At 41.4% G+C, this 27,693-nt stretch overlaps 1 protein-coding gene across 20 annotated transcripts in view; it reads right to left on the bottom strand.

The window, feature by feature from the left end:
• Positions 1-27,693, bottom strand: part of dst (dystonin) — a 603,331-nt gene that overhangs the window by 221,430 nt on the left and 354,208 nt on the right. For all 20 annotated transcript variants that reach the window (XM_072250685.1, XM_072250715.1, XM_072250746.1 and 17 more), the window contains 9 exons: positions 26,711-26,986; positions 23,707-24,252; positions 20,725-20,901; positions 20,505-20,628; positions 17,225-17,433; positions 13,809-14,126; positions 5,390-5,556; positions 2,823-2,979; positions 1,425-1,551 (listed from right to left, as the gene is read on the bottom strand). In XM_072250685.1, coding sequence (XP_072106786.1) covers positions 1,425-1,551; positions 2,823-2,979; positions 5,390-5,556; positions 13,809-14,126; positions 17,225-17,433; positions 20,505-20,628; positions 20,725-20,901; positions 23,707-24,252; positions 26,711-26,986 — 2,101 coding nt within the window. The remainder of the gene's footprint in view (positions 1-1,424; positions 1,552-2,822; positions 2,980-5,389; positions 5,557-13,808; positions 14,127-17,224; positions 17,434-20,504; positions 20,629-20,724; positions 20,902-23,706; positions 24,253-26,710; positions 26,987-27,693) is intronic.

Below are 27,693 nucleotides of genomic sequence, written 5' to 3'. Positions count from 1 at the left end.
CTGAACAGACCATGAATCCATGAACACTACCTCACTTTTTACTGTCTTTTTGCACTACTTATTTTTCCATTTCTTATTGTAATTTAAGGTAATTTTTTGTGTATTGCATTTATACTGCTGCCACAAATCAACAAATTTCATGACAAATGTCAGTGATAATAAAGCCTATGCTGATTCAGAGTCTGGTTCTGATCCCTTTAAGTCTTCTGATCACACTGTAACAAGAGAAAACATCCATGTAGCCCTTAATCAGATCTTATGGAGACAGCTGTGGAGACCAAATCATTGGTATATTTAAGGTGGAGACCGATAGGCTCTTGATTAGTCAGGGCATCAAAGGCTGGAGAATGGAGTTCAGACAAGTAATAAATCAGCCATGATGGAATGACAGGTCAGACTCGATGGGCCAAATAGCCTAATTCTGCTCCTATGGTCTAAATGTGAAGGCAAGAAAAAATAAGCAGAACTAAAATCATTCCTCCAAACTGTGATGAATTAAGCTTTCATACGTTATGCTAAATTACAGGATATTAGTGACAGAGTGATGACCTTTCTATATTTAATTAAAATCTTAACACATTTTTAATTTGAACTGAAGCAACCTATTTAGCCACAAATCCATGAAATTAAAACTCCATACAATATAGGCTTCATATCAGAGTTGCACTGGAGAAATCATGTGCATCTTGGTTGGAAATGTAATTGATTTAAACACGTTGGTATTGACTGAGAGATGGTGGAAGGTCAGTCCAAATGGAGGTGAAGCAAACTGGAGGCATTCCCATTATAAACTGGGATGGCAACAATCCATTCACAACATTACATGCATCACTGGTATTGCACCTCATTAAGCTGCCTGCTGAAATGTGAACAAGAATCTGAAAATTCCAAAACACAATCTTTATCCTGGTCACCAATCTAATAAGTAGTTTAATTACTTTAAAATGCATTCAGGATGTTTTAAAATACTCAAGGGAAAAAAAGGCAATCATTGGTTTATGAGGATATGTTGAGCAAGATAGAAGTTTTTCTCTGTGGACTGAGGGAGGATGAGAGGTAACTTGATAGAGGTACAAAAAATGATAAGAGGCATAGAGTGGACAGCCAGAGCCTTTTTCCCAATGTGGAAAAGGCTAACACAAGGGGGAATACTTTCGGGGAGATTAGATGAAAGTATAGGGAGGAATGCAAGAGACATTTTTTTTACACAGAAGCAGGTAGGTGCATGGAATGTCATGCTCGGGGTTGTGTTATAGGCAGATACATCAGGGGCATTTAAGAAGTTCTTAGATAGGCACATGGATGAGAGAAAAATGTAGGAGGGAAAGGTTCGATTGATCTTAGAGGAGACTAAGAGGTCGGCACTACAACAGGGGCTGAAGAGCCTGTACCATGCTATAGTGTTCTAAAAGTCAGTACCTTACCTGACTTGAGTGCTGCTCTTGAAGTGGCAGAAGAAACTAGCACACTGATCAAGTGACATAATGCCGATCCTTTCTGGTTAACTTCCTGAACCTCAGAAGCTTTCTCAGCCCACTCATCACACATGACCTGATAAAATACAACATTGCACACTTTTTAACATTATACGATTACAGTTTTCTTGTGTGAAAAAGTGAGTGGGAAACAAAAGCCTGATCAAGGAAGGATGATCGGTGAATAATTAAATCAAAGGTTAAGAGTTAGAGATTAGCTTTATTTGTCACACGTACATCAAAACATAGAGTGAAATGGGTCGTTTGCATCAACGACCAACACAGTCCGAGGACGTGCTGGGGGCAGCCCACAAGTGTAGCCTTGCTTCCACCCCACGGTTTCTCCAAAGCTAACAATTTATAATGACCATCCGAGGGCAAGCTTTCCCCACTATTTTCCTTAATGATTTCGAAGAGAAATGACGACCAGGGCAGAAGCTAATGTTGTATACCACTTCATTATGGAATTGTGACATGCTTTAGAAATTGGAAACCTTTGCTAAAGTATCACAGCACCGGAAGGCTCTCTGCTCCAGTGCATTCTTACCCCTACCTTTTTCTGACAGACATGCAAATTCATCCACTTTGGATATATTATCCATATCAGCTTCACAAAGGGTCCCCTGCATTTAAAATGCTGATGGTATGCTGATACGTCATTGATTTTGTGTGAATATTTTGGAAGTGATTTCCACTGCACACACACTTACATTTTAACAATTACCAGGGGCTCATCATGAGCACCAAAGGTGTCACTGGCTCCTGATGTGACCTCCAGTATCAAATTCAGCTAGACTGCAGCTCAGCTACATTGTCAAAGGAAATAGAATACAAGAATGCAAAGTGTACACAGAGACCCTTTTATCCCACTATTAAATAATTTACTTACTTGGAAATTACGGACATTAACCATTATACTCTCCAGAGGCCGATGTTCCAAAGGGCAGGAATTCTGCCTTGGGAAACGTGAACACCTCTGTTACTGGTAGATATGCCTTTACAATTCTATGCCCAAGTTCTGGAATGCCTCCTTCATACACGCCGTCTTTAAGACTTTCCCTGAACCCAACTGCTGATTTGTTCTCAAATTTAGTTTTGCAACATTTCTGAGACATTTTACTATTGGCCATAGTTTACAAACCTATTAAGAAGTGTTTGGGCAGATGGGGAGACACTATTTCCACTGAAGTACAAAGCCCAGCAAAGTGAGACAATGCCTACAAACTAATCATAGTCCTAATAGAAATGGAATTTGAAAATACTTTCACATACAAAGAGTTTGAATGCCTTTCAGTCAGATTCAGTTGGAATTTACCCAGAAGTATTTAGTAACCTGAAATTACTCACCTTAACATCAGACACATGTCCTTGAAGAGTTTCTGTTGAAAGGCTTGAGTCAATAACTGGAATCCTGCTATTGATTCCTTCTACCCACTTTCCAAATGATTTTACCAAGCTTTTAAATTGGTCTGTCTGAAGTTGACAACATAATAAATCTTCCTCTCTGCAAACAAAACAGAAAAAATAACCGTATGAACAGGGGTACCTAGTTGATAATGCACAGGTGTAGGACTGTAGTGTCCAATTATTATTGATTCACAACTGAAGAGTTCAAATGTGTCTTGAACCATTCAAACCCTAGAGCTATGTAACTGGGATCAACAGATAGGGACATAATATCACTATTAACAAACTTTCAAAAAATTTCTCAGCATTCAATCACCCTAAAGTCAACCAACCATCATGGAGACACCAACCCCTAACTAATGGATATCACTGCCTGCCACCACCTTCAGCTCATCTGCTGCGGGTGACAGTGATACTCAATTCCATTTTTATGTGTTCTCTGTTGACATGAAAGGAACAGTACTGGTAGTCACGAGTGAGAGATAGTGTGGTCAGAGGTATCCTTAGCATGGAAATAGAGTCGGACAGAAAGAAGGTGTAAGATAATTGAAGGAAATGTCTGCCAGTATGAATATTTAAAGGAGAAATATGAAAAGATTACAGTCAGAAAGAGATGAGAAGAGGAAATGTGAGTGTCTTAGAGATTGGAAATATGTACAAGAAAAATACAATTATAAGGCAAAAGGAATTGAGAAGTCCCTTCAACAGGTAGACAATATGGTGGGAGATCATAACGAGACAGATTGTGAAGTCAAGAATCCATTTTATCTTACAAGGGGATTGTTTAAGCATCTGATAACAACAGGGTAGAAGCTGTCCTTTAGCTTGGTGGCACATGCTTTCAGCATCTTCTCCCTGATGGGAAGGGAGAGAAGAGAGAATGTCCTGGGTGGGCGGGGTAAACTTTGAAGTCATTCAGCTTCCTATGTTTGCCACTCAGAATCAAGTTTATTATCACTGCCCTATTTGACATGAAATTTGTTGTTTTGCAGCCAAAAAAATCAGTAACCCCATCTTCCTTGCTGGCGTTAGTATCCAAAAAATTCTGATGCACTCAATGACTGAGCCTCTTGGGCAAAAATTCCAAAGAGTCAGCATTCCCTTTGTGAAGAAATTTGTTCCCAATTCTATCCTGAGTGGGTGATCCCTTGTTTTGTGGCTATGACCCCTGCCTCTCGATGCCTCAGCCAAGGAAAACATCACTTCTCCCAAACTCCTTAAGTATTTCACACATTTCAATGAGATCACTTCTCATTCTTTCAAATCCAAGAAATATTGACCCAAATTGCTTAATATTTCCTCATAAAACAAAGGAAGGAGTCAATCTGGTGAACCTTTGCTGCAACTTCTCACCAGCAACATTGGAACCAGCTTATTTTTTTCTGAAAAGTCACACTCTGGCCAAGTGTATAAGATATTTAGCAAAGAAGGAATATTCACCTTATCATTCCACAATGATGTTCTACTGCTATTTTTTTGGGGGGTGCGGAGGGTGTGGAAGGCAAGGAGAAAGGTTGAAAGCAACACAGATAGGATTAAAGAGGGTGAGGCTGGTGAGGCTGATCAGGGTAAATGGAGATGCATGAAAGGGGCTCAAATTGACCATCAGAGTGTGAGAGAACAGAAGATGAGAGCAAAAGTAAAAAAAAAGGAAAACAAAGAAGCAACAAAAACACATATAGAACAGATGTAGAAAGTTAGTCTGGTGTTGCAGAGGGGTGAGAGAAGGAGAAGAAATAGGGGAGAGGGAGAGGGGAGGGGAGAGAGAGAAGGGGACAGGAGGAAGAGGGGAAGAAGGGGAAGGGGAGGGGGAGGAGAGAGAGGGAGATAGGGAGAGAAGAGGGGGAGAGGAGGGGAGAGAGGGGAGAGAGGGGAGAGAGGGGAGAGAGGGGAGAGAGGGGGAGAGGGGGAGAGGGGAGAGGGGGAGAGGGGAGAGGAGGAGGGGAGGGGGGAGGGGGAGGGGAGAGGGGGAGGGGAGAGGGGGAATGGGGGAGTGAGGGTGGAGAGTGGGGAAGAGGGGACAGATAGGGTGGGGAGAGGGTGGAAAGAATGGGGGAGTGAGTGCGGGAGAGAATGGGGAGAGAGGTGGAGGAGGGAGAAGGGGGAGGGAAAAAGGGGAAGGAAAGGGAGAGAGGGAAAAAGATGACAGGGAAAGGGGACGGGCAGGAGAGAGAGATGATTGTGTGATAAATGTTATTGAAGGAATACAGGCAATGGTGAATGGTTCCAAGTTATTATGAGACCTCAGTATTTTCTACTTTTTTATATTTTAGTAAAGCAGACAGTGATTACGAATAAAGTCATTTGTTTGGATTTGAAACTAACCAGGTAATGATTGCAGGTTTCTGTTTCTTTATCACATAATCAGAGGCACCCAAACACACATATTTGCAAAAATGTCATAACTTGCTGTCTAAGGAATATATCTGGATACAATAAACAATGTTTTTTTTTTGTGGCAACATGAAACATATTCAGTCCCTACAACTCAGTGGCAGGAAACTCACTTTTTTTTGGTAGCCTCTTCCAGTCCTCGAAAATTCTTTGATAGAGTGTTGACTTTGTTGAGGAGCTGCGTCCGTTCTTCAGTTGTAGAGGACCCGCCAAGCTCTTCAGCCAGCTTATTTAGTGTGACCAAACCCTCACTTTGATCCTGTAACTCCACATTCACTTCCTGCAGCAAACAGAGTCACAATCAGGATCAGAGACTTACTGCACGTCAGATAGTGCAACTGCACCAGCCAATTGTGAGTACATTGTGATAACTAAGGATTTTTAAAAGTTAATATCCATTAATCAACTCATCATCATCTTCGTGCCCTGCCATATGATGTGGGCAATCATGATCTTCCATCTGTTATTAATCTAATTGTTGCCTGGAGGGAAGACTCCTTTCATGCTGTTGTTCTTACTCCTTCTCTATCCATGACTATGATTGTTCTTAGCACGTTTTTTCTACAGAAGTGACCTGCCATTGCCTTCTTCTGGGCAGGGCCTTTACAAGACAGGTGACCCCAGCCATGAGCAATGCTCTTCAGAGATTGTCTGCCTGGAGTCAGGGGTTGCATAACCAGGACTTGCGATTAACAACAGCTGCTCAAATGACCATCCACCACCTTCTCCCATGGCTTCAAATTACTCCGATTGGGAGAATGGCAGGACTAAGCAGGTGCTACCCCTTGCCCAAGGATGAGCTGCAGTCTAGCAAAGGGAAGGAACACCTCCTTTGATGGAGAATTATCTCCACCCCACCATCTGATTAAGCAACTATGACTTCCAATTATTAGCTGGTTCCACTCTGTTCTTACCGTACACTCAGTGGCCACTTTATTATGTACCTCCTACAGAAGCCATGAACATAACACTGAGTGCATGCTCATGGTCTTCTGCTGCTGCAGCCCGTCCACTTCAAGGTTCGATGTGTTGTGTGTTCAGAATGCTCTTTTGCAAATCCACTGTTAAACTGTGTGTGTTTTTGAGTTATGTCACCATCCTGTCAGCTTGAACCAGCCTGGCCATTCTCCTCTGACCTTTCTCATTAACAAGGCGTTTTCACTCACAGAATGGCCACCCACTGGATTTTTTTTGTTTTTCGCATCATTCCCTATAAATTCTAGAGACTGCAGTCTGTGAAACTCCCAGGAGATCAGCAGCATCTGAGATACTCAAACCACCCCATCTGGCACCAACATCCATCCCATAGTTGAAGTCACTTAGATCACATTTATCAGAACCAGAACTAGGTTCATTATCACTGACATACGTCGTGAAATTTTTTGGTCTGTGGCAGCAGTACATGTAATACATAAAAATATGATAAGCTACAATAAGTTTACAACTCCCTGCAGCTTTCTTCGATCCTTTGCAGTAGCCTCTTCAATCAAAATGGGTTGGGAGAAAAGGAAAGAAATCAATAAACAGGCTAGTCTTGTGAGTAACTGCCAAAAAAAGGAGGCAAACTCAGGGATGCTATAAATATATTTCCAGGATAAGTACAGGGGGAGGGGGTAGAAGGAAGAGAGGGGATATATTTTAGAACAGAAAGCAAGGGGGCAGGCTACAAGAAATAGTTAATTTCTTGTGAACCTCCTTCAACATTCGGCAGGGAAAATTGGCAAATGAAAAGGAACATCTCACAACTCCACTGAGAATTCCATCTGGTTCCACAACAATGAAAAGTCCAAGGGAAATCCAAAGCAAATTCTTCCAATCACTATTCAGGTACTTGGAAAAGAACACTGGCAGGGATGATGACAGAACAGCAATGAGGGGAGTTTCGGGAAGCTATTAGGAAAGCACAGGATATATACATCCCAAAGAGAAAAAAGAGGAAGAACTGAAAAAGTATTTTGCATCAGTCTTCACTGTGGAAGACACTAGCAGTATGGTGCAAGTTCCAGTGTGTGAAATTATTATAACTAGAGGGAAGGTTCTTGGGAAAATGAAAGGTCTGAACACAAACAAGAGAAAACCCACAGATGCTGGAAATCCAAGTAACACACACAAAATACTGGAGGAACACAGCAGGCCAAGTAATATCTGTGGAAAAGAGTACAGTTGACATTTCTGGCCGAGACCCTTTAGCAGGACTGTAACATAGACAAGTCACCTGGACCAGCTGATGTACATCCCAGAGTTCCGAAAAACGTGGCTGAACAGATTGTGGAGGCATTAGTAATATCTTTCAAGAAATACTAGATTCTGGAATGGTTCCAGAAGTCTGGAAAATTACAAATGTCACTCCACTCTTTAAGAAGGGAGAGAGGCAGAAGAAAGGAAACTATAGGCCAGTTAGTCTGACTGCAGTGGTGGGAAGATGTTGGAGTTGATTATTAAGGATAAAGTTTCACAATAATTGGAGGCACATGATAAAATAGACCATATTCAGCATGGTTTCCTCAAGGGAAAATCTTGCCTGACAAATCTGTTTGAATTATTTGAAGAAATAACAAGCAGGATAGAAAATGGAGAATCAGTTGATGTTATGTACTTGGATTTTCAGAAGGCCTTTGACAAGGTGCCACACGAGGCTGCTTAACAAGCTACAAGTCCTTGGTATTACATGAAAGATTCTAGCATGGATAAAGCCGTGACTGATTGGTAGGAGGCAAAGAGTGGGAATTAAAAGAACCTTTTCCGGCTGGCTGCCAGTGACTAGTGGTGTTCCACAGGGGTCTGTGTTGGGACAGATCCTTTTTCCAGTGTATGTTGATAATTTGGATGATAGAATTGATGGCTTTGTTGCAAAGTTTGCAGATGATATGAAGACAGGTGGAAGGGCAGGTAGTTTTGAGGAAGTAGAGAGGCTACAGAAGGACAGACAGATTAGGAGAATGGGCAAAGAAATGGCAGATTGAATACAGATCCGGGAAGTGTATAACACCATAAGATATAGGAGCAGAATTCGGCCATTTGGCCTATCGTGTTTGCTCTGCCATTTCATCATGGCTGATCCGATTTTCTTCTCAGCCCCAATCTCCTGCCCTCTCCACGTATCCTTCATGCCCTGACCAATCAAAAATCTATCAACCTCTGCTTAAGAATACATAAAGACTTGGCCTTCACAGCTGTCTATGGCAAAGAATTCCACAGATCCCCACCCTCTAGCTAAGGAAATTCTTCCTCATCCCGATTCTAAAAGGACGCCCCTCTATTCTGAGGCTTCTAGCAAGGCCTTTCCCCTTGAATATGTATGGTCATGCACTTTGGTAGAAGAAATGAAAGGGTTGACTATTTTCTAACTGGACAGAAACTATAAAAAACTGAGGTGCAAAGGGACTTAAGAATCCTTGTGCAGGATTCGCTAAAGGTTAATTTGCACGTTGAGTCTGTGGTGAGGAAGGCAAATGCATTGTTAGCATTCGTTTCAAGGGGACTAGAATATAAAGGCAAGGATGTAAAGTTGAGACTTTATAAAGCACTGGTGAGGCCTCACTTGGAGTATCTTGAGCAGTTGTGGGCCCCTTCTCTCAGAAAATATGTGCTGAAAATGGAGAGGGTTCAAAGGAGGTTCACAAAAATGATTCCACGATTAAACAGCTTGTCATATGAAGAGTGTTTAATATCTTTGAGCCGGTATTCACTAGAATTCAGAAGAATGAGGGGTGACTTAATTGAAACCTATCAAATTGTGAAAGGCCTTGATAGAGTGGAGAGGATATTTCCTGTGGTGGGAGAGTCTAAGACCAGAGAACACAACCTCAGAATAGAGGGGCATCCTTTTAGAATGGAGATAAAGAGAAATTTCTTTAGCCAGAGAGTGGTGAATCTGTGGAATCCATTGCCATAGGCAGCTGTGAAGGCCTAGTGTTTATGTATTTTTAAGGCAGAGGTTGACAGATTCTTGATGGATCAGAGCATGAAGGGATACAGGGAGAAGGCAGGAGGTTGGGGTTGAGAGGAAAATTGGATCAGCCATGACAAAATGGCAGAGCAGACTCAATGGGCCAAATGGCCTGATTCTGCTCCTATGTTATGGTCTTATGGTCCTGTATCAGACATAGTCTCATTTTGAGCACCTAATGCAATAAATTAAATTTTCCTCAAAAATAGAACCCTGCAAAAAATAAATTAGCTTGTGCATAAATTACGATTCACAGCAATATCCTTGAGTTTTGTTTTTATTCCATGCTCCTTTCTGCCAAAGCAAAGTGCTAAAGTCATTGGTTGGGCTGAACAAAAAGGAATACTGAGGTTGGCTGTGGGAACTTAGAATCATCACTGAGGGCTATGTTATAAACCAGATTAATTTGTCATCCCACTTTCTTGATTGAGGAGATTTCTTCAAACACACTCTACTGAAGTTTGCAGAGATTTGGTATGTCATCAAAGGCCCTAGCAAATTTCTACAGATATATCATGGAGAGAATTCTGACTGGTTGCATCAGCGTCTGGTATAGAGATGCCAATGCACAGGATTGGAAAAGGTAGCAGTGGGCTATAAACTCAGCCAGCTCCATCATAAGCACTAGCCTTCCCACCATTGTGGACATCTTCAAAAGGTGATGCCACAAAATGGCTGCATCCATTGTTAAGGACCCTCACAATCCAGGAATCAGAATCAGAATCAGAGTCAGAATCAGGTTTATTATCACTGGCATGTGATGTGAAGTGAATTTAGCAGCAGCAGTTCAATGCAATACATAATATAGCAGAGAGAGAAGAAAAAAGAAATAATAATAGTAATAATAAATAAAACATAATAGTAAATAAACAAGCAAATCAATTACATTATTGAATAGATTTTTTAAAATGTGCAAAAACAGAAATACTGTATATTAAAAAAAGTGAGGTAGTGTCCAAAGCTTCGATATCCATTTAGGAATTGGATGGCAAAGGGGAAGAAGTTGTTCCTGAATTACTGAGTGTGTGCCTTCAGGCTTCTGTATCTCCTACCTGATGGTAACAGTGAGAAATGGGCATGCCCTGGGTGCTGGAGGTCCTTAATAAAGGACATGCCCATTTCTCATTACTACCACAGAAAGAAGGTACTGAAGACACACACTCAATGTTTTAGGAACAGCTTCTTCACCCCCATCATCAGATTTCTGAATTGTCCATGAACCCATGAACACTACCTCACTATTTTGCTTTCTTTTTGCATTACCTAGACTCAATGTTAGCAAGACCAAGGAGCTGATCATTGACTTCAGGAGGAAGAGAACAGAGGTCCATGAGCCTGTCCTCACCGGGGGATCAGAGGTGGAGAGAGTCAGCAACTTTAAATCCCTCAGTGTTATTATTTCAGAGGGCCTATCCTGGGCCCAGAATATAAGTGTCATTTCGAAGAAAGCACAACAGCGCCTCTACTTCCTTAAAAGTTTGCAAAGAGTCAGCATGACATATTAAACTTTGACAGACTTCTGTAGGTGTTGGTGGATCGTGCCCTGGTATGGAAACACCATTGCCCTTGAATGGAAAATCCTACTAAAAGCAGGATACAACCCAGTCCATCACAGGTAAAGCCCTCCCCACCATTGAGCACATCTACATTGAGCGGTGTTGCAGGAAATCAGTATCCATCAGTAAGGACCTTCACCACTAAGGCCATGATCCCTTCTTGTTGCTGCCATCAGGAAGGAGGTACAGGAGCCTCAGGACCCACATCACCAGGCACAGGAACAGTTATTACCCCTTAATTATCAAGCTCTTGAACCAAAGGAGATAACTTCACTCACCCTAACTCTGAACTGTTCCCACAACCTATGGACTCACATTCAAGGACTCTGCATCTCATGTTCTCAATATTTATGCTTATTTTTTATTATTATTATTATTTCTTCTTTTGTATTTGCACAATTTATTGTCTTCTGCACATTGGCTGTTTTTATTTCATGTAGTCTTTCATTGATTCCATTGCATTTCTTGGATTTACTGTGTCTACATGCAAGAAAATGAATCTCAGAGTTGTAAATGGTAACATATATGTACTTTGAAAATAACTTTACTTTTGAACTACTTATTTATTTTTTGATACAGGTTGAGCACCACTTACCCAAAATGCTTGGAGCCAGAAATATATTGGATTTTGGAATATTTGCCTCTACCTTGGGGAAGGGAACCAAGTCTAAACACAAGATCCTTTTACGTTACATATACAGCTTATACATATACACTGCAGGTAGTTTTATATAACATTTTTAATAATTTACATTAATGTTTCATGTACAATATCATTAAAAATATTATATAAATGTAAGCTATCACAATCCCAGCTGTCCAGGTGGACAGTCAGTGGCTGTTTGGCAACGTCATTATTCCTGACTCTAAATTTATGTGCTACCGGTAAGCAGTCTTTGTCTTACATTTGTTCAACAGACATAAGTACTGATGCAGCCGTTCAGCATGGTAGATTTTCATCAGTGACGATCTTGGCAAACTCATCAATGAATTTCTGTGCTGCTTCATGATCAGCAGATGTTTTATTACCACAGATCTTTAAAAATTTAATGCTGTGACTTTTCTTAAAATTCTGTAACAAGCCTGCTGAATGTTCACAATTACTTCCAATTTTCTGTTCATCATGATAGATCTGTGCTTGTTTCATGATCAGCACACTGTTAAGTGGCCTATGTTCATTCCAATACTGACGAATCCACTCTTTCAATACACGATCAAGATCTTCATTTTTCACTTTATGCAGTTTTTCTATTTTGCATTAACTTCTGGTCATTACATATGTGAGGTCACTTCTCAGAATTGTCTGTGGTGCACAGACACCTGTTCATCCCCTGGGAACCTTTCTAGCGCCTTGTGGAATTTTCCATTTGTGATATCACGTCAGCGCTCAAAAAATTTTTGGAGGTTTTCAGAATTTGGATAAGTGGTGCTCAATTGTATTTCTTATTGAAAGTTAAGGTAATTTTTTTTTGTACTGCACTGTACTGCTGACATATGGGGTGAAATGGTAGGGAAGCCGATAGTGACAATATGACAACTCGGGCGTTGGAATTCAGAGTTCAATTCCAGCACCTTCCGTAAGGAGTTTGTACATTCACCCATGACCTTGTGGATTTCCTCTGGGTGCTCCAGTTTTCTCCCACAGTCCAAAGACATTCCAGTTAGTAAGTTAAATGATCACTGTAGATTGTCCTGTGATTAGGCTAAGGTTTTGGTGGGTTGCTGGGTTGCTGGGCAACACGGCTCGTTGGGCTGGAAGGGCCTGTTTTGTGCTGCATTTCTATATAGGTAAGTCCTTATTTACAAAAAATGTCAGTGATAGTAAACCCAATAGTGATTCTGATTCCTGCAATGCTGACTTAGTATCCAAATAAAGCTATTCACTGTCTAGTAATAAAAAGCCTCCCTCTTGTTCGAAAGGGAATGTTTATTTTTCAATCTTTAATACAGATCCCATTGCTGAGCCCTGCTTTTTTAAGCTCCAACATTGTTCTAAATCAAAATACTATGGAAAGAGTCTGCCGACAAGGTTTGAAATGATCTAGATCACACAGGACCAATCAGCACAAACCTCCAAAGGAGCAAGGCCCCAGGACAGATTATATTATATTCTGCCAAACCACACCATGTCAGACACGAACTGTACATGAACACAGTTTTCCCCATTTTCCCCACCTCTCCCCAACGTGCACAGTAGCTGGTTTCACTGGCTAATCTTGGACAAGATGCCACAGTTGGTCTTCTATCCTGTGTGCCTAACTAGACAAATACCCAAAGGTCCATTGAGTTCGTCTTCAACCAACTGCTGACTGCCTTACACAGCAAAACCAGAGTGGCTGACTAATCAACATGTCAGTTAATCTACGCACCCAGGCATCAAGCAAGGAGAGCCCCAGGAGGTGGCTTTGCCCTTTGATCGATTTTAAGAAACTGATCATTTGAAATAAAACTATCTAATTTGAATAGAAAGGCTAAAATAATTCAGTAAAATGGAAAACTGCAACAAGAGAATTGTCTTCATTGGAAATACTACTTCCCCTGTATCAGCAGATCTGGAAGAGGAAGTTTATGAAACCATGAACAAGTAACACTGCCGCACCATTTTGATCTTCTTTTGCAATATTCATTTCTATTTTATATATTTCCCATAGTAATTTTTGAAGGTATTGCACTGTACTGCTCTCGCAGAGCAGCAAATTTCACGACATACAGTATGTCAGTGGTAATAAACCGGACAGACTTACTCACCAGGTATACTCCCACACCAGGACCTCATTGTTTCACAGGTGTTAAAAGCTGATTGTAAATGAATTCCTCAGTGTTATTTGAATTGAGAACTGCTCTCTGTTCCCGTGTGCAAGTGCTCTTTCATTTTCAAATGGATGATAGAAAAATGGAGGGCTATGTAGGAGGGAAGGGTTAGGCTGCTCTTAGGGTAGATTATAAGATTGGCACAACATTGTGGGCCAAAGGGCCTGTACTATGCTGTAGTGTTCTATGTTCTACGCTAAATAAACACTTGCTTACCTGCATGTGCTGTGACAGTTCAGTGATGTCTTTTCCTGACCCATCAGTTTCAGAGAGAGATTGAGATTTCTTGGTTACAAACTGCTCGATTCCTTCAAACGTCTTCTCAAAGAGCTCGACTTTGTCTCTGAGTGTTTCCAGTCTGGCCGTCCTCTCTTTGTGCCGGCTGCTGGCTGAGTCCAAGCGTTTGGTGAGCTCATCCACCTTTGCCTGCAATGCAGAGGCTGTAGACGGGTCAGCTGTGGCAATGAATTTGTTGGCTTTCTCTTCAATGGCACGAATGCTGCTTTGACGGCTGGCAATGTTCTGTTCTAGAGCCTGAAGGAGAAGCACACACACTCAGCTGGATGACAAACAGTTTAGTTTAAGCACTATAAAACCCTTTACAATGGACTTAAATAGACCACAAAACAACAGGATCTGATGCACCATGCTGATCCTGTCACAATCCATTTTACCACCCCTATATAAACAATATCACTAAATCATTTGTATTTTATCTAATTTTTTTCTATTTTTTAGAGATTCAGTTCAGGATCAGGCCTTTTGAGCCTGTGCAGCCCAATTACACCCATGTGACCAATTAACCTACTACCCGCACACTTTTGCAAAGTGGGAGGAAACTGGAGCATCTGGAGGAAAACAATGCATCTCAGGAGAATGTACAAACACTCAGTACAAACAGACAGTAGCCGGATTTGAACCTGAGTCACCTGAGCTGTAAAGTGTTACGCAAACAGCTATGTTACCGTGCCATCTGCCAATCATCACAGCACATCAATTTCCGAAGAGAACAGAGAAGGGAAATAAACAGTTAACTAAATACAGTTGCTCAGCTTATGTAACCAGATTTAGAGCTTCCCCTGGGTGAAGTTTGTTCCTTGAAAAGGAAATAGATAGCTTTTCTGCAGTTATGGAACTGACTAGTGTTAAACTTAAACCTGGTCACACAAGGAGTAGTTCACATCTTGCTAAGCTGGAGAAAATGTCAAAACTTAAGTGTCAGAGATTTTTGTTTGGCTTGAATTATAGATCCAAGCCAAGAAACTACACATCGGCCTTCATGTAATGCAGATAATTTGCTGCTGTCCACCAAGCACCACCGCATGTTATTTTTCAGGAGTTCATTTTGACAATAATCACCAGCTATTAGCTGGAACTCTCAACTACGCTGCAGAGTGCGAGCAAGCTGCAAAAACAAAACCAAAACGAAGCTGGAAATATGAAATAAAAACAGGAAAAGTACAGGCAGAAGGGATTAGTTTAGTTAAGCATTTGTATACTAACTTAAGGAGTGCGACACAACATCTTGGGCCAAAGGGCCAGTCCTTGGGCCGTATTGTCTTATGTTCTATAAAATGCTGAAAATACTCAGCAAATCAGACATCTGTAGGTAATGTCAAAAATGTAGGCGTAGCGGCTAGCATACATCACCAGTGATTGCAATTGGGGTTGAATTAGTGCTGCTCTCTGTAAGGAGATTGTAAGTTCTCTGTGTGACCATGTGGGTTTCTTCTGGGTTCTCCGTTTCCTCCCACATTCCAAACACATACAGGTTGGAATTAGTAAGCTGTTGGCGCCAGAAGCATGGCGACACCCGCGGGCTGCCCCTAGCACATCCTCGGACTGTGTTGATCGCTGATGCAAGTGACACATTTCACCATGTGTTTTTGATGTACATGTGACAAATAAAGCTAATCTTTCATGTTTAAACATGCTTATATTTAGTACTGCCATGATTTTCTCACAGTGTAAATCTTTGCTTTTATTTAGTTGAAATCTCAGCCCCCAATATCACACTAGAGAGTCCAGAGTTCCACATTTGACATTCACCTCTTTTAGAACCTATTGCATTTACTTTGTGATTCGATTCTAAATAAAACAAAATGACATTCAAATTCCATTGTGCAACAGTCACTTAACACTAAAAACAGTATTTTTCAGTCTTCTTCCTATGCAAACCGCAAGCATGTCCAATGTTGAAGCCCCAATCTGTAATGAATTATACTTGACCAGAACTTAGAGCAAGGACACTGTGTGTTACCATCACAGGCTGAAGCAGATCTTAAGAGAGGCAGTCAAGGTTTCCATTCACAGTTGCCTTACAGCACCCTCTGCTGGGTGGGAGTGTGTGGCAGAGGATACCAGGCCCAAGGCAAGTGAAGCCTTTCACACCTGTCAGTGATGGAGCTAAGACAGGCAAAAGAGGGTTTTTCCATTCCGAGCAGCTAAAGAAATTAGATATGTTTTTTTTCTTGGCATTTAGAAGAACAAGGGGGAATCATATTGAAAAAATACCAGATCCCAAGGGGTGAACACAAGAGATTCTGTAGATGCTAGAAATCTTGAGCAATACCATAAGACCATAAAATACACAAAATGCTGGAGGGACTCAGCAGGTCAGGCAATATATGTTTATCTCCTTCCATCTACCCCCTCCTGCTTCTTACTTCAATCCCCCCTTCCCCACACACCTTCTCCTCATCTGGTTTCACCTATTACCTGTCAGCTTGTACTCCTTCCCATTCCCAGACTTTCTTATTCTGGCTTATGCCTCCTTCCATTCCAGTCCTGATGAAGGATCTTGGCCCAAAACATCACCTGTTTATTCCCCCTCATAGAATCTACCTGACTTGCTGAGTTTCTCCAAAATTTTGTGCGTGTTGCTCAAAAGACCAAAGACGCTTGACAGGGTAGATATCAAGGTGTTTCCACTTGAGGGAAAGTCTTAACTGAGGAACATAGATACATGATTAGTTTGGAGAGTGGATGTTACTTAAAAGTGCAGGAGCTCCTTCTCTCAAAGGGTATTGAATTTCTGGAACTTGCACACCTGGAGGGTTGTGGAGGTCAGATCATTGGGGAAATTTAAACAAAAGGTAGGCAAATTTTTGAAAGAACAGAGGATTGGAAGCTATAGGGAACTGGTGCAGCAGAGGAGATGAGTCTGATGCAGATCAGCCATGATCAGCTTGAACGACAGGGCAGACATGAGAGACCAAATCGCCTACTCCTGTTTCTATGTTCTTATTTTCTAATAAGAAGGGAAAATTGCAGACTGTTTCACCTAAGTTTTAATTTTGATTCTTGCAATATAAAGTATATCTGAAATGTTAATATTGCTCAATGCTCAGTAGAATTTTGCAAAAATAACTACATTTCACTGCTTTTCTTAAGATGATTATTTCCGTATTTGTTTACAGAAACTATGCATATGACTACAAAATGTCTGTAGTTTATTTTCTGTTAAATTTTTTGCATGTATGTATCTAACCATATGAAATTGACACACCAAACATAGATTAAAAACTTTCCCAGTGAGCAGTATTTGAAATATGAACAATCTTAAACATTTATACTCAATGAAATATTTTTGAAGCTGCAGCCAAACTTCACATTTAGATGAATCTACTCACAGTGTTTTTCTGAAGGGCTTCTTGAAGGGCAGCAGAGTTTAAGGGAATTTCCCCTTCATCGTCCAGGCTCTTTTCCACACTTGCCATCCAGTCAAGCATTTCATCCAAACCATCCTGAACACTCAAGGAACGTGTGAGTGTCACCTGCAAGCTCTCATTACGGTCATTGACCAATTTGGACAGATTCTTGTATCTCAACACGACATCATCTATTGCGAAATACAAATTTTGTTAATTCCTACTGCACCCATTCAATATTCTTCACATCAGAGAAGGAAGTCCATTGCCTGCCAGTACTACAGCACAGGACAGAACTGCCATAGTGTTTACAAATACTCATCAATAAATTATCTCCAACTCTGATCTCTTGCACATTCCTATTCTGATCACTCTACCACTGGCAGTCACACTTTCAGCTATCTCCATTGTAAAGACCAGAACTCCTTCCCTAAGCTTCTCTGCTTCTCTATTCTCCTTTAAGAATTCAGCTCTCCTGCTATCTCCTTATTTGGCAATGTTAAATGTGCTTGATGATAGTGCTGCAGATGAATTAATTGTGCTATGTAACTACAGAAAAGAAGCTGTTGAAGGAAATCTGTGCGTCAGGCAGCATTTATGGAGGTAGTCAAAGAGACAGTTCGGGTCAAGATAACTTCAGGTTGTCTTTTTGAGAAGTTCTAGATCATCAGAAACTTGAAATACCATGTCTACAAAGGAAGTCATCAAAGTTTTAGTAGAACAGAACATTACAGCACACTACAGGCACTTCGGCCCACAATATTGTGCTGACCTTTTAACCTACTCTAAGATCAAACTAATCCTTCCTTCCTATTATAACCCTCTATTTTTCTAGCATCCATGTGTGTATCTAAATTTTTTTAAATGCCCCTAATGCATCTGCCTCCACCACCACCCTTGGCAGTACATTCCATGCACCCACCTATGTAAAAACTCTACCTCTGATATCTCCCCATATTTTCCCCCATCACCGTGTATCACCGTGTATTAGCCATTTCCACCCTGGGTAAAAAAAATCTATGGCTGTCCACACTATCTGTGCCTCTATCAAGTCAACTCTCACTTTCCTTTGCTCCAAACAGAAAAGCCCTAACTTGCTCAATCTTTGCTCAAGCTCGCCAATCCAGGCAGCATCCCGATAAACCTCAATTCAAATGAAGATTTTATAAGCTAATTCTATAATCTAGCACCCTCTTTAATGAATAAAGCAGTCTGCAAGCTCCAGAATAATTCTATTTTTAGAGCAAGACTGAAAGGTAAATTTAGTGACTTCAGCAACCCAAACAACTTGTTTAAATTAACATAATTATTGGAGACTGGCTCCTGCACCTCCAATCCCATCAACTCTAACTTGTCATTATAAATTTCAACATTAAAAGTTAAAATCATTTGAGATGAAAACTAGAAACAGAAAAGGTCCTTCAGCTCTTCGAATCTGTTCACCATTGAATCATACTCTAAATGTAACTCAGCCATACTTATCCAGCTGTGCTTCATGCCTCTACTACTAACTACTGATATCAAATCCTACAAAATTCTTTTATTCCCCAGCACACACTGCCTTTTTTGGGGAACAGTGCTCCAAATTCCTACCAACGTTTTGGTAAATACATTCCCCCTGGACCAATGTTTCCTGGAATTATCTATGTTAGTTCCTTCTGTGTCAATTCTATGCGCTAAATCAAATAGGCAATCCAGCATTGGGCTACTTACACTCACTAACAGAAGAAAGAATCAGCATTTGATTGTATGGAAGATTCCAGTAATGTGCAAAAGTGGGGAAAAATATTAAACTTTTGATAATCTAGGGCAATGAGGCTTTATTCCTCTCCATAGAGTCCTGATGAAGAATCTCTCCCCAAAGCATCAACCACTTATTCCTCTTCATAGATGTTGCCTGACCTGCTGCAATCCTTCAGCATTTTGTGTGTGTTGTCCTGGATCGCCAGCTTCTGCAGAATCTCTTGTGTTGATAGTTTGCTGCTCCAGCCTGGGACACTCTATATCCAGGGTAAAGGCACGTGCTACAAAGCTGGGTTTAAAACTCGTATGAAAATAATTCTGGAAATAAGGGAGGATCACACATGAAGTCCCATGGCCTCTCCCTCCCTGCATTCTGTCATGAGAAGTGGAAATGTCAAGTGAATAATGGTGATACACTTAAGAGAAAAACAGCACAAAAAGGAAAGCAGTAAGATTATATATTCTGGTGGCGATAAAAGAAGTGGAGTGCAGAATGGATTAGAAGGAATGTATTCCAGTAGATCAATCAGGTCGAAGACAACATGGTAGTGCAACTAACAGAGCCACTGCCTCACGGCACCTAGGAACTGGGTTCAATCCCTGACTTTGGGAGCTGTCTTCTATGGAGTTTGTATGTTCTCCCTGTGACCGCCTGGTTTTCCTCTGGGTAACCTGGTTTTGAAGTACATATATGTCACCATATACAACCCTGTGATTCATTTTCTTGTGGGCATTCACAATAAATACAAAGAAATACAATATAATCAATGAAGGACTGCATACACAAACAACCAATGTGTAAGAGACAACAAACTGCAATATAAAAGAAAATAATAATAATAATAATAACCATAAACAAATGAATAAGCAAAAAATGTTGAGAACACGAGATTAAGAGCCTTTGAAAGTGTGTCCATTGGTTGTGGGAACAGTTCAGTGATGGGTGACTGAAGTTGAGTGAAATTATCCCCTCTTGGTTCAAGAACTGTTCCTGAACCTGGTAATGTGGGTCATGAGGCCCCTGTACCTTTTTCCCAAAGGCAACAGTGAGAAGAGAGCATGGCCTGGATGGTGGGGGTCCTTGATGATGAATGCTGCTTTCCTGCGAAAGAGCTCCATGTAGATGTGCTTAACGGTGGGGAAGGCTTTCCCTTTGATGGACATTTTGTAGGTTTTTCTGTTCATGGGCATTGGTATTTCCATACCAGACAATGATGCAACCAGTCAATATATACAGCTTCCTTCCATACCCCAGAGATGTGTAGATTTGTAGGTTAACTGGCCACTGAAAATTGCCCCTAGTGTAGGAAAATCTGGGCTGTTGTTTGAAATTGAAAAGAATAGGATTAATGTAGGATGAGAGTAAATGGGCGATCATGGACAGCAGTGGGCTGAAAGGCCTGTGCATACACTGCATCTCCCTATGACTCAGCAAACACTGGCACACAACCATGAGGCCAAAAGGCCCATTTCTTTGTTGTAGACTCTAAAGCAAATAGATTTGAACTGACCAACGTACCCCGGTTATCTTGGATTTCTTTGCGATTCATTAAGAGATCTCCATCTGTGTCCAGAAGTGCATCCACGGCTTTTCTAAGCTTCTCAACAACGGGCTGATGTCCAGATATCTGAGCGTGCAGAGCCTGCGCACAGGAAATAAAAGCAAAAGACTTCATACAGTGAGAAGCAAGAGGAAGGAAGATGTGACCAACTTATTGGAAAATGGACAGAATTGCAACCTTGGTTTGCTCCAGCTGCTTCTGAAGGTTTTTGGGGTCTGCAGCAATGGCCTCCGTCAGCTGCATTCTTGTGGTGTCCTCAGTAGCTTGAAGCCAGGGTAGGAGATCGGACGACACTTCCTGATAATGCTCATACTTATCCACCACGTCCTTGAGGTTTTTACCCAATTGATTGCACTATTGTAAGGAGAAAAAGTTAATCACGTAAATCAGATGAGCCAAACACAAGCTTTTTGTGGAAACTAATATACTCTACCATAAGACCATTCAACATAGGAGCAAAGTTGCACCATTCAGCCCACCAAGTCTGTTCTGCCATTCCATCATGGCTGATTTAATTATCCCTCTCAACCCCATTCTCCTGCCTTCTTTCCTCAACTTTTAACACCACTACAAATCAACAACCTATCAATGTCTGCTTTAAACATACCCAATGACTTGGCCTCCACAGCCATCTGTGGCAATGAATTCCACAGATTCACCACCCTCTAACTAAAGAAATTCCTCCTCATCTCTGTTCTAAAGGGCTATCCTTCCATTCTGAGGCTGTGCCCTCTGGTTCTCGACTTCCCCACTATTAGAAACATCCTTACCATGTCCATTCTATTTAGGCCTTTCAATATTTCATAGGTTTCAATGAGATCCCCCCTCATTCTTCTAAACTCCAGTGAGTACTGGCCCAGAGCCTTCAAACACTTCTCATACCCTTTCAGTTCCGGGAATATTCTCATGAACTTCCTGTGGACCATCTCCAGTTCCAGCACATTCTTTCTGGGAGTACAGGTCCAAAGCTGCTCACAATACTCCAATTGTGATCTGACCAATTCCTTATAAAGCCTCAGCTTGGACTAATGCATGAAGATTTTGATGAAGAAGTATGATCTACAGCTGAGATTTTCAAGTATGTCCTCGCCCGCTAGCAATACAGCTATAAATCAAGCATTTGGACAAATAATATTTCTTTCATTCTGCTCAGATTTGCATGCAATATCAAACATGAAACTACATTCCTGTGTTGTTCAACAAGACTCAATAATTATCAGTGTAAGAAATTAATAATGTTAATTTTTATGAAAATCACGTAAATGACGCAACAATGGAACAGAGTGCACAATACACAACTAGTGTTGGAGAACCAGGGAATAGCCCCTAGGTAGGTGTAGACTTAAATAATTTAATAATTTGTTTGAAAGGTGGGGGGAATGTGAAGGAAATTAAAATTAATCTCAATAAACATCAGTTTATCAGTCTCCAGAAGTATTAAAAATTGCCACCAGATAACATACCAACAGGTTCAACTTCACACACCGGCAGCTTGTTCGGATCATATTGATCTTGGAGGATATTGAAAGGTCAACATATCGTGGGCTAGACGACCTGTACTGTGCTGTATAGTTCTGTGTTCTATGTTTCAAATTTACCCACTCTTTTCCACAGCCCCAGCAAAGACTTCCTTCATTCACCATCTCAACCTAATCTTCAAAGTTGGCATTTTTTTCTTCAGCTGCAAACTCCGGAGATGAATTCCACGTCCTCACAGCTGTGTTTCTGCACTTTCTGCTCTCATCTCTTATAACACCACAAATATACTAGCACAAAATAAACCAGACAATCCAACTAACATGAATGCCAATGTAGCCCACATGCAATTTCTAACTCTATTCATCTTTGAAACTATGAACTATATACACACACAGTTAGCATGCTGTAACACTAAGCAACCAAAAATTAATTATCCCTCCTTGGCCCTTTGTGGTCTTTGACACCACTAATGTCACTATCGTCATCGATCCCTTCCTTTACATTTCTGACTGTAGACTGGCCTTATAAGGTTGCATTCCAACTCAACAATCGTTTGCTCTGCCACCTTCAAACCCCACCCAACAGTCCTTCCTTCTCCCTTTTATAAGCATCTACCTCAAAGAAGAATTAAAAGATTAGCTTTATTTATCACACGTACATCAAAACATTAAAACATAAAGTGAAATATGTCACTTGCGTCTAATCCGTATGTCTCCGAAGCATGGGAGGAAACTGAAGCACCCAGAGGAAACACATGTGGTCATGTGAAAAACATACAAACTCCTTACAGACAGCGGTGGGAATTGAACCTTCATCACTGGCGCTGTAAAGCATTCCACTACCCCCAACTCTGACCATGCAACTCTTCCTCTACAAATACATCAAGCACTGGGGAATCCCCAGATCCCCAAATTCCCTCTTTCACAGATCCATCCCCCATCTCATTTCCAACCAACACTAGGTGACATATCTTCTGCAGACTGGGTTCCATGCTCTAGAACCTCTTCCCTAGTGGCATGCAACACCGTAAGTCTGTGCCAACCAGCAAGCACCTATTTCCACTAATTCTACACTAATCTCATTTTATTCAACGTTCACAGTAAATTTATTATCAAAGTACATATATGTCACTATATACTGTACTACCCTGAGATGCTGGGCACACACAATAAATACAAAGATAAACAATGGGATCAATGAAAAACTGCCCGCAACAAAGATGGACAAACAACCAATATGCAACAAAGCACAAACTGCAAATACAAAAAAAAAGAAAAAAATATATAAATATATAAGCAATAAATTCTCCCACACTCCCATCAGTTTGTCTCAGATTATAGTCCTTATTTACACACTAGAGGCAACTTACAGTGCCTAATTAACCCATCAACACAGGTATCTTAAAGATGTGGCTGCAAACCGATGCACCTGGATGAAACTTACTGATCTACCGTACAACTAATCCAATGGGATTTATTCTCCCCACATTTCCCTGGATGACATCTTGTACAAAACCATTGCAACACAAGGGGAGAAGGAAGACCTCTACCATCCTTACAGTCCCTTCACCCATTTGTTATTTTCAATGGCCAGAAGCCCACGGGGCTGCTTATTAACCAGGAAGGCATAAAACCAGCTAGGATATCAAATGTTCTTGTCTCAGCAAACGGCAACCCTTACCTTAGATTGCAGTGACTTGTAACAGTCACTTGCCTCGTTCAGCTGGCTCTGCACCTGTGCACAAGTTGCAGACGTATCTACTTGAGGTTTGCCATCTTTATTCAGACCCAGTTTACCACAGGATTTGGCAGCATCAAGGACTCTTTGTCCTGAGATAGTAATGTACCTCAAGTCCCCTTTGTGAGAGATAACATCTTCAGAAAAGCTTTTTTGCCTTTTCAGTTTGCTAGTTAAAGTGTCCACATCTTTGGCACCAGACTGGAGATCCTGCAGTTGTTGCTCTGACTGATGCAACCAGTTTTCAAATTCACTGTAATCCGTGGAAAATGTCCTCAACTCGTCCTGCACAGTCTGTATCAGTTTCAGCCTGCTCTCTGACTGGGCCAGTGCCATCTCGTACTGAACCTTCAACTCATTCAAGTCCTTCTCCAACTTCTCCCGCTCTTCCGCCGGAATACTTGGGCCTTGCTTCTGCAGGAAGTCCCGGACTGCTTGTGTAGATATAATGTAAGACTGCTGTTGTGATGCAACTTGCTGGTGACGAAGCTGTTTGGGGGACAAAACCGGTATGAAGTATGGTTACCTTGTGAACCTATGGGCATTAACACTAAAATCAAAAGTTACCTGGCACTTACACTCAGTGGCCACTTTATCAGGTACACCTGTACACCTGCTCATTAATGCAAATATCTAATCAGGGAATCTTGGCAGCAATTCAATGCATAAAAGCACGCAGACATGGTCAAGAGGTTCAGTTGTTGTTCAGACCAAACGTCAGACTGAGGAAGAAATGTGATCTATGTGACTTTTGGTGGAATGATTGTTGGTGGCAGATTGGTGGTTTGAGCATCTCAGAAACTGCCAATCTGGGATTTTCACTCACCACACTTTCTAAAGTTTAGTGAACAGTGCGATAAGCAGATAGCATCTAGTCAGCGTCAGTATTATGGGTGAAAATGCCTTGTTAATGAGAGAGGTCAAAGGAGAATGGCCAGACAGGTCCAAGATGACAGGAAGGTGACAGTAACTCAAATAACCATGTGTTACAACAGTGGTGTGCTGAATAGCATCTCCAATGCACAGCGTGCAGAACCTCGACGTGGATGGGCTATAGTCACGATAGGCCGCACCAAGTTCCACTCCTGTACCTAATAATGGGGTCGCTGAGTGTAAATCTAAACTGCTCAATTTTTCATTGAAAAAAATGTACACTTTCATTCCAAAAGAGCTATCCTGCCAATTAGAACATTGAAGTGTCACCACTGTGTAATGTAGCAGTCAATTCCTGCACAGTAGATGCAGGGATCCACAATCACCAATCAGTGATTATTGTTCAGTGACAAACATTGCCAACACACTAAAGAGCCCCTCACCCCACTATTTAATCTAGTATTAGGTCATCTTGTACGTGCATTTAAGAAGCCATACAAAGCCTTGGCTTCATCTCCTATAAGAAGACAGAAGCAAATTTCAGAATTCAAAGTAAGTTTGTTATCAAAATTGTATATATGTCACCATATACTACCTTGGGATTCATTTTCTTGCAGGCACTTACAGGAAAAATAGAAATACAATAAAATTGTATGCATAAGAAAGGATGACAAGCAACTGATGTGCAAAAGACAAACTGTGTAAATAAAAATAATACTCAATATATGTGTTGTAAAATGTCCTTGGAAGGGAGTCTAAAGGGCGTAGAATCACTTCAGAATAGTGGTGAATGAAGCACAGATTCAGGAGCCTGATGGTTGAAGGGTAATAACTGTTTCTGAATTTGGTGGTTCACACAGAGAGTGGTGGGAGTATGAGCTGCCAGATGAGGTGGTAAATGCAGGTTCTTTTTTAACATTTAAGAATAAATTGGACAGATACATGGATGGGAGGTGTATGGAGGGATAGGGTCCGTGTGCAGGTCAGTGGGACTAGACAGAAAATGGTTCGGCACAGCCAAGAACGGCCAAAAGGCCTGTTTCTGTGCTGTAGTTTTTCTATGGTTTTCTATGGTTTCTAAGGCTTCTGCACCTCCTGCCCAATGGTAGTAGTCAGAAGAGAGCATGGTCTGGATGGTGGGGGTGTTTGTTGATGGACGCTACTTTATTGAGGCAGCACTCCATGCAAATGCACTCAATGGTTTTTGCCTCAAAGAAGAATTGAGTGGGCTGAGGATAGGGATGGGACTAGAAAGTTGACAAAGCCCAGCCTTTATTTTACTGAATGGTAGAGCTGATTCAAGAACACAAACTTACCTTTCTTATGGTGAATCTGTGGAATTCATTACCACAGGTGCGGAGGTCAAGTTATTGTGTATATTTAAAGTGGGGGTTGATTGGATCTTAATTACTATGGGTGTCAAAGGTTATAGGAGAAGGCAGAAGACAAGCTTTTTTGGTACGCTCATTGTACGGCGTGTCCTGGGCATCTGAAACTTGGCGGAGCCCATCCCTCTCCAGGTTTTTTTTTATGAGGTCGAGTTGTTAGCTCGGCACTCAACCCAGGTATGGATGGAGAGCGTGCAAGGGAACCGGCCGGATTCGAACTCGGGACTTCTCGCCCCAAAGTCCGGCACTGATGCCACTATGCCACCAGCTGGTGTCCACATTAAATATCCACACACATTCAACAGTTACTTCCCCAAATGCATCAGGCTGATCAAGCCTTCCACCTATTAACCCACCCATCACCACTACTTGATCATTTCCTGTCAGAGTCACCTTATGTACAGACAGGTACTCCTGTACCTAGTGTCACTTTATGTGCATACAGTCAGACAGACTATGTACTTAAGCTAATCTTATGTATTTATATTATTGTGTATTTTATGCTGCATCAGATCCGGAGTAACAATCATTTTGTTCTCCTTTACTCTTATGTACTGAAGAATGACAATAAATAATCTTGAATCTTCTAAATTCAGAGAGTCATACATGAAAAAGACCCTTTGTGACACTGTGTCCATGATTACCCATTTAACTGCATGTGATTACTGTCAAAACTAAGTTCCTACCTTGGCTTTTTCATATTGTTGGGTCAAATTTCCATCAGTTATTAGTTCTTTCTCTTCATCTCCCATGGCCTCACTTAGGTCACGAGGTAGGTTTCCATTGACCGTATCTTCATTCTCGAGCATTGTCAGTCCATCCACTGAAATCGTGTTGCCATTCTGTTGTAGTGTTTCTTTTCCCTCCTGTTCAGTCATTGGTTCCTGTTCCATACGGGACAGCCAATCCAGGAGCGCTTGGACTTTACTGTCATTTTCCTTCAACTGCCTCACTGCTGCGGCCTGTAAACAACACTCAATGAATGACAGCTCCTCGGAGTATCAGTACACATATTTCAAAAACCAAAACATTTTAAATGTCTTATCTCTAGTTTCTAACCAACTCATCATCCTCTACCATCAAAACCATCTTGAAAGTCCCTACAAGGGGCCAGGATCGCAATAGGATGACGCGATAACATTGCGGTTAGCATAACCCTATTTCAGCTTCAGCGACCAAGGTTCAACTCCCGCCACTGTCTGTAAGGAGATTGTACGTTCTCCTCGTGACCATGTGGGTTTCCTCTGGGATCTCCGGTTTCCTCCCCCATTCCAAAGAAATGTGGTTAGTAGGTTAATTGGTCACATGGGTGTAATTGGGTGGCACAAGCCCATATCGCCAAAAGGGCCTGTTACTGTGCTGTATCTCTAAACAAAACAAATAAGAATCGTAGAATTGTACAGCATGGATGAGACCATTTGACTCAACTCATCCATACTGGTCAGGGGGCATCATTTGTATGGAGAGAAGGCAGGTACAGGGTTCTGAGTTGGATGATCAGCCATGATCATACTGAATGGCAGTGCAGGCTCGAAGGGCCGCATGGCCTACTCCTGCACCTATTTTCTATGTTTCTATTCCAGATGAACCCCACCTTCCTGCACTTGGTCCAGTACCCTTCATGCTTAAGCAATTCAAGTGCTCCCTGGGCACTTCAATGCTGCCAATG

The sequence above is a fragment of the Mobula birostris genome, chromosome 2 (assembly GCF_030028105.1).
Source record: "Mobula birostris isolate sMobBir1 chromosome 2, sMobBir1.hap1, whole genome shotgun sequence".
Classification (NCBI taxonomy): domain Eukaryota; kingdom Metazoa; phylum Chordata; class Chondrichthyes; order Myliobatiformes; family Myliobatidae; genus Mobula; species Mobula birostris.
This window is presented reverse-complemented; position numbering and strand designations above follow the sequence as displayed.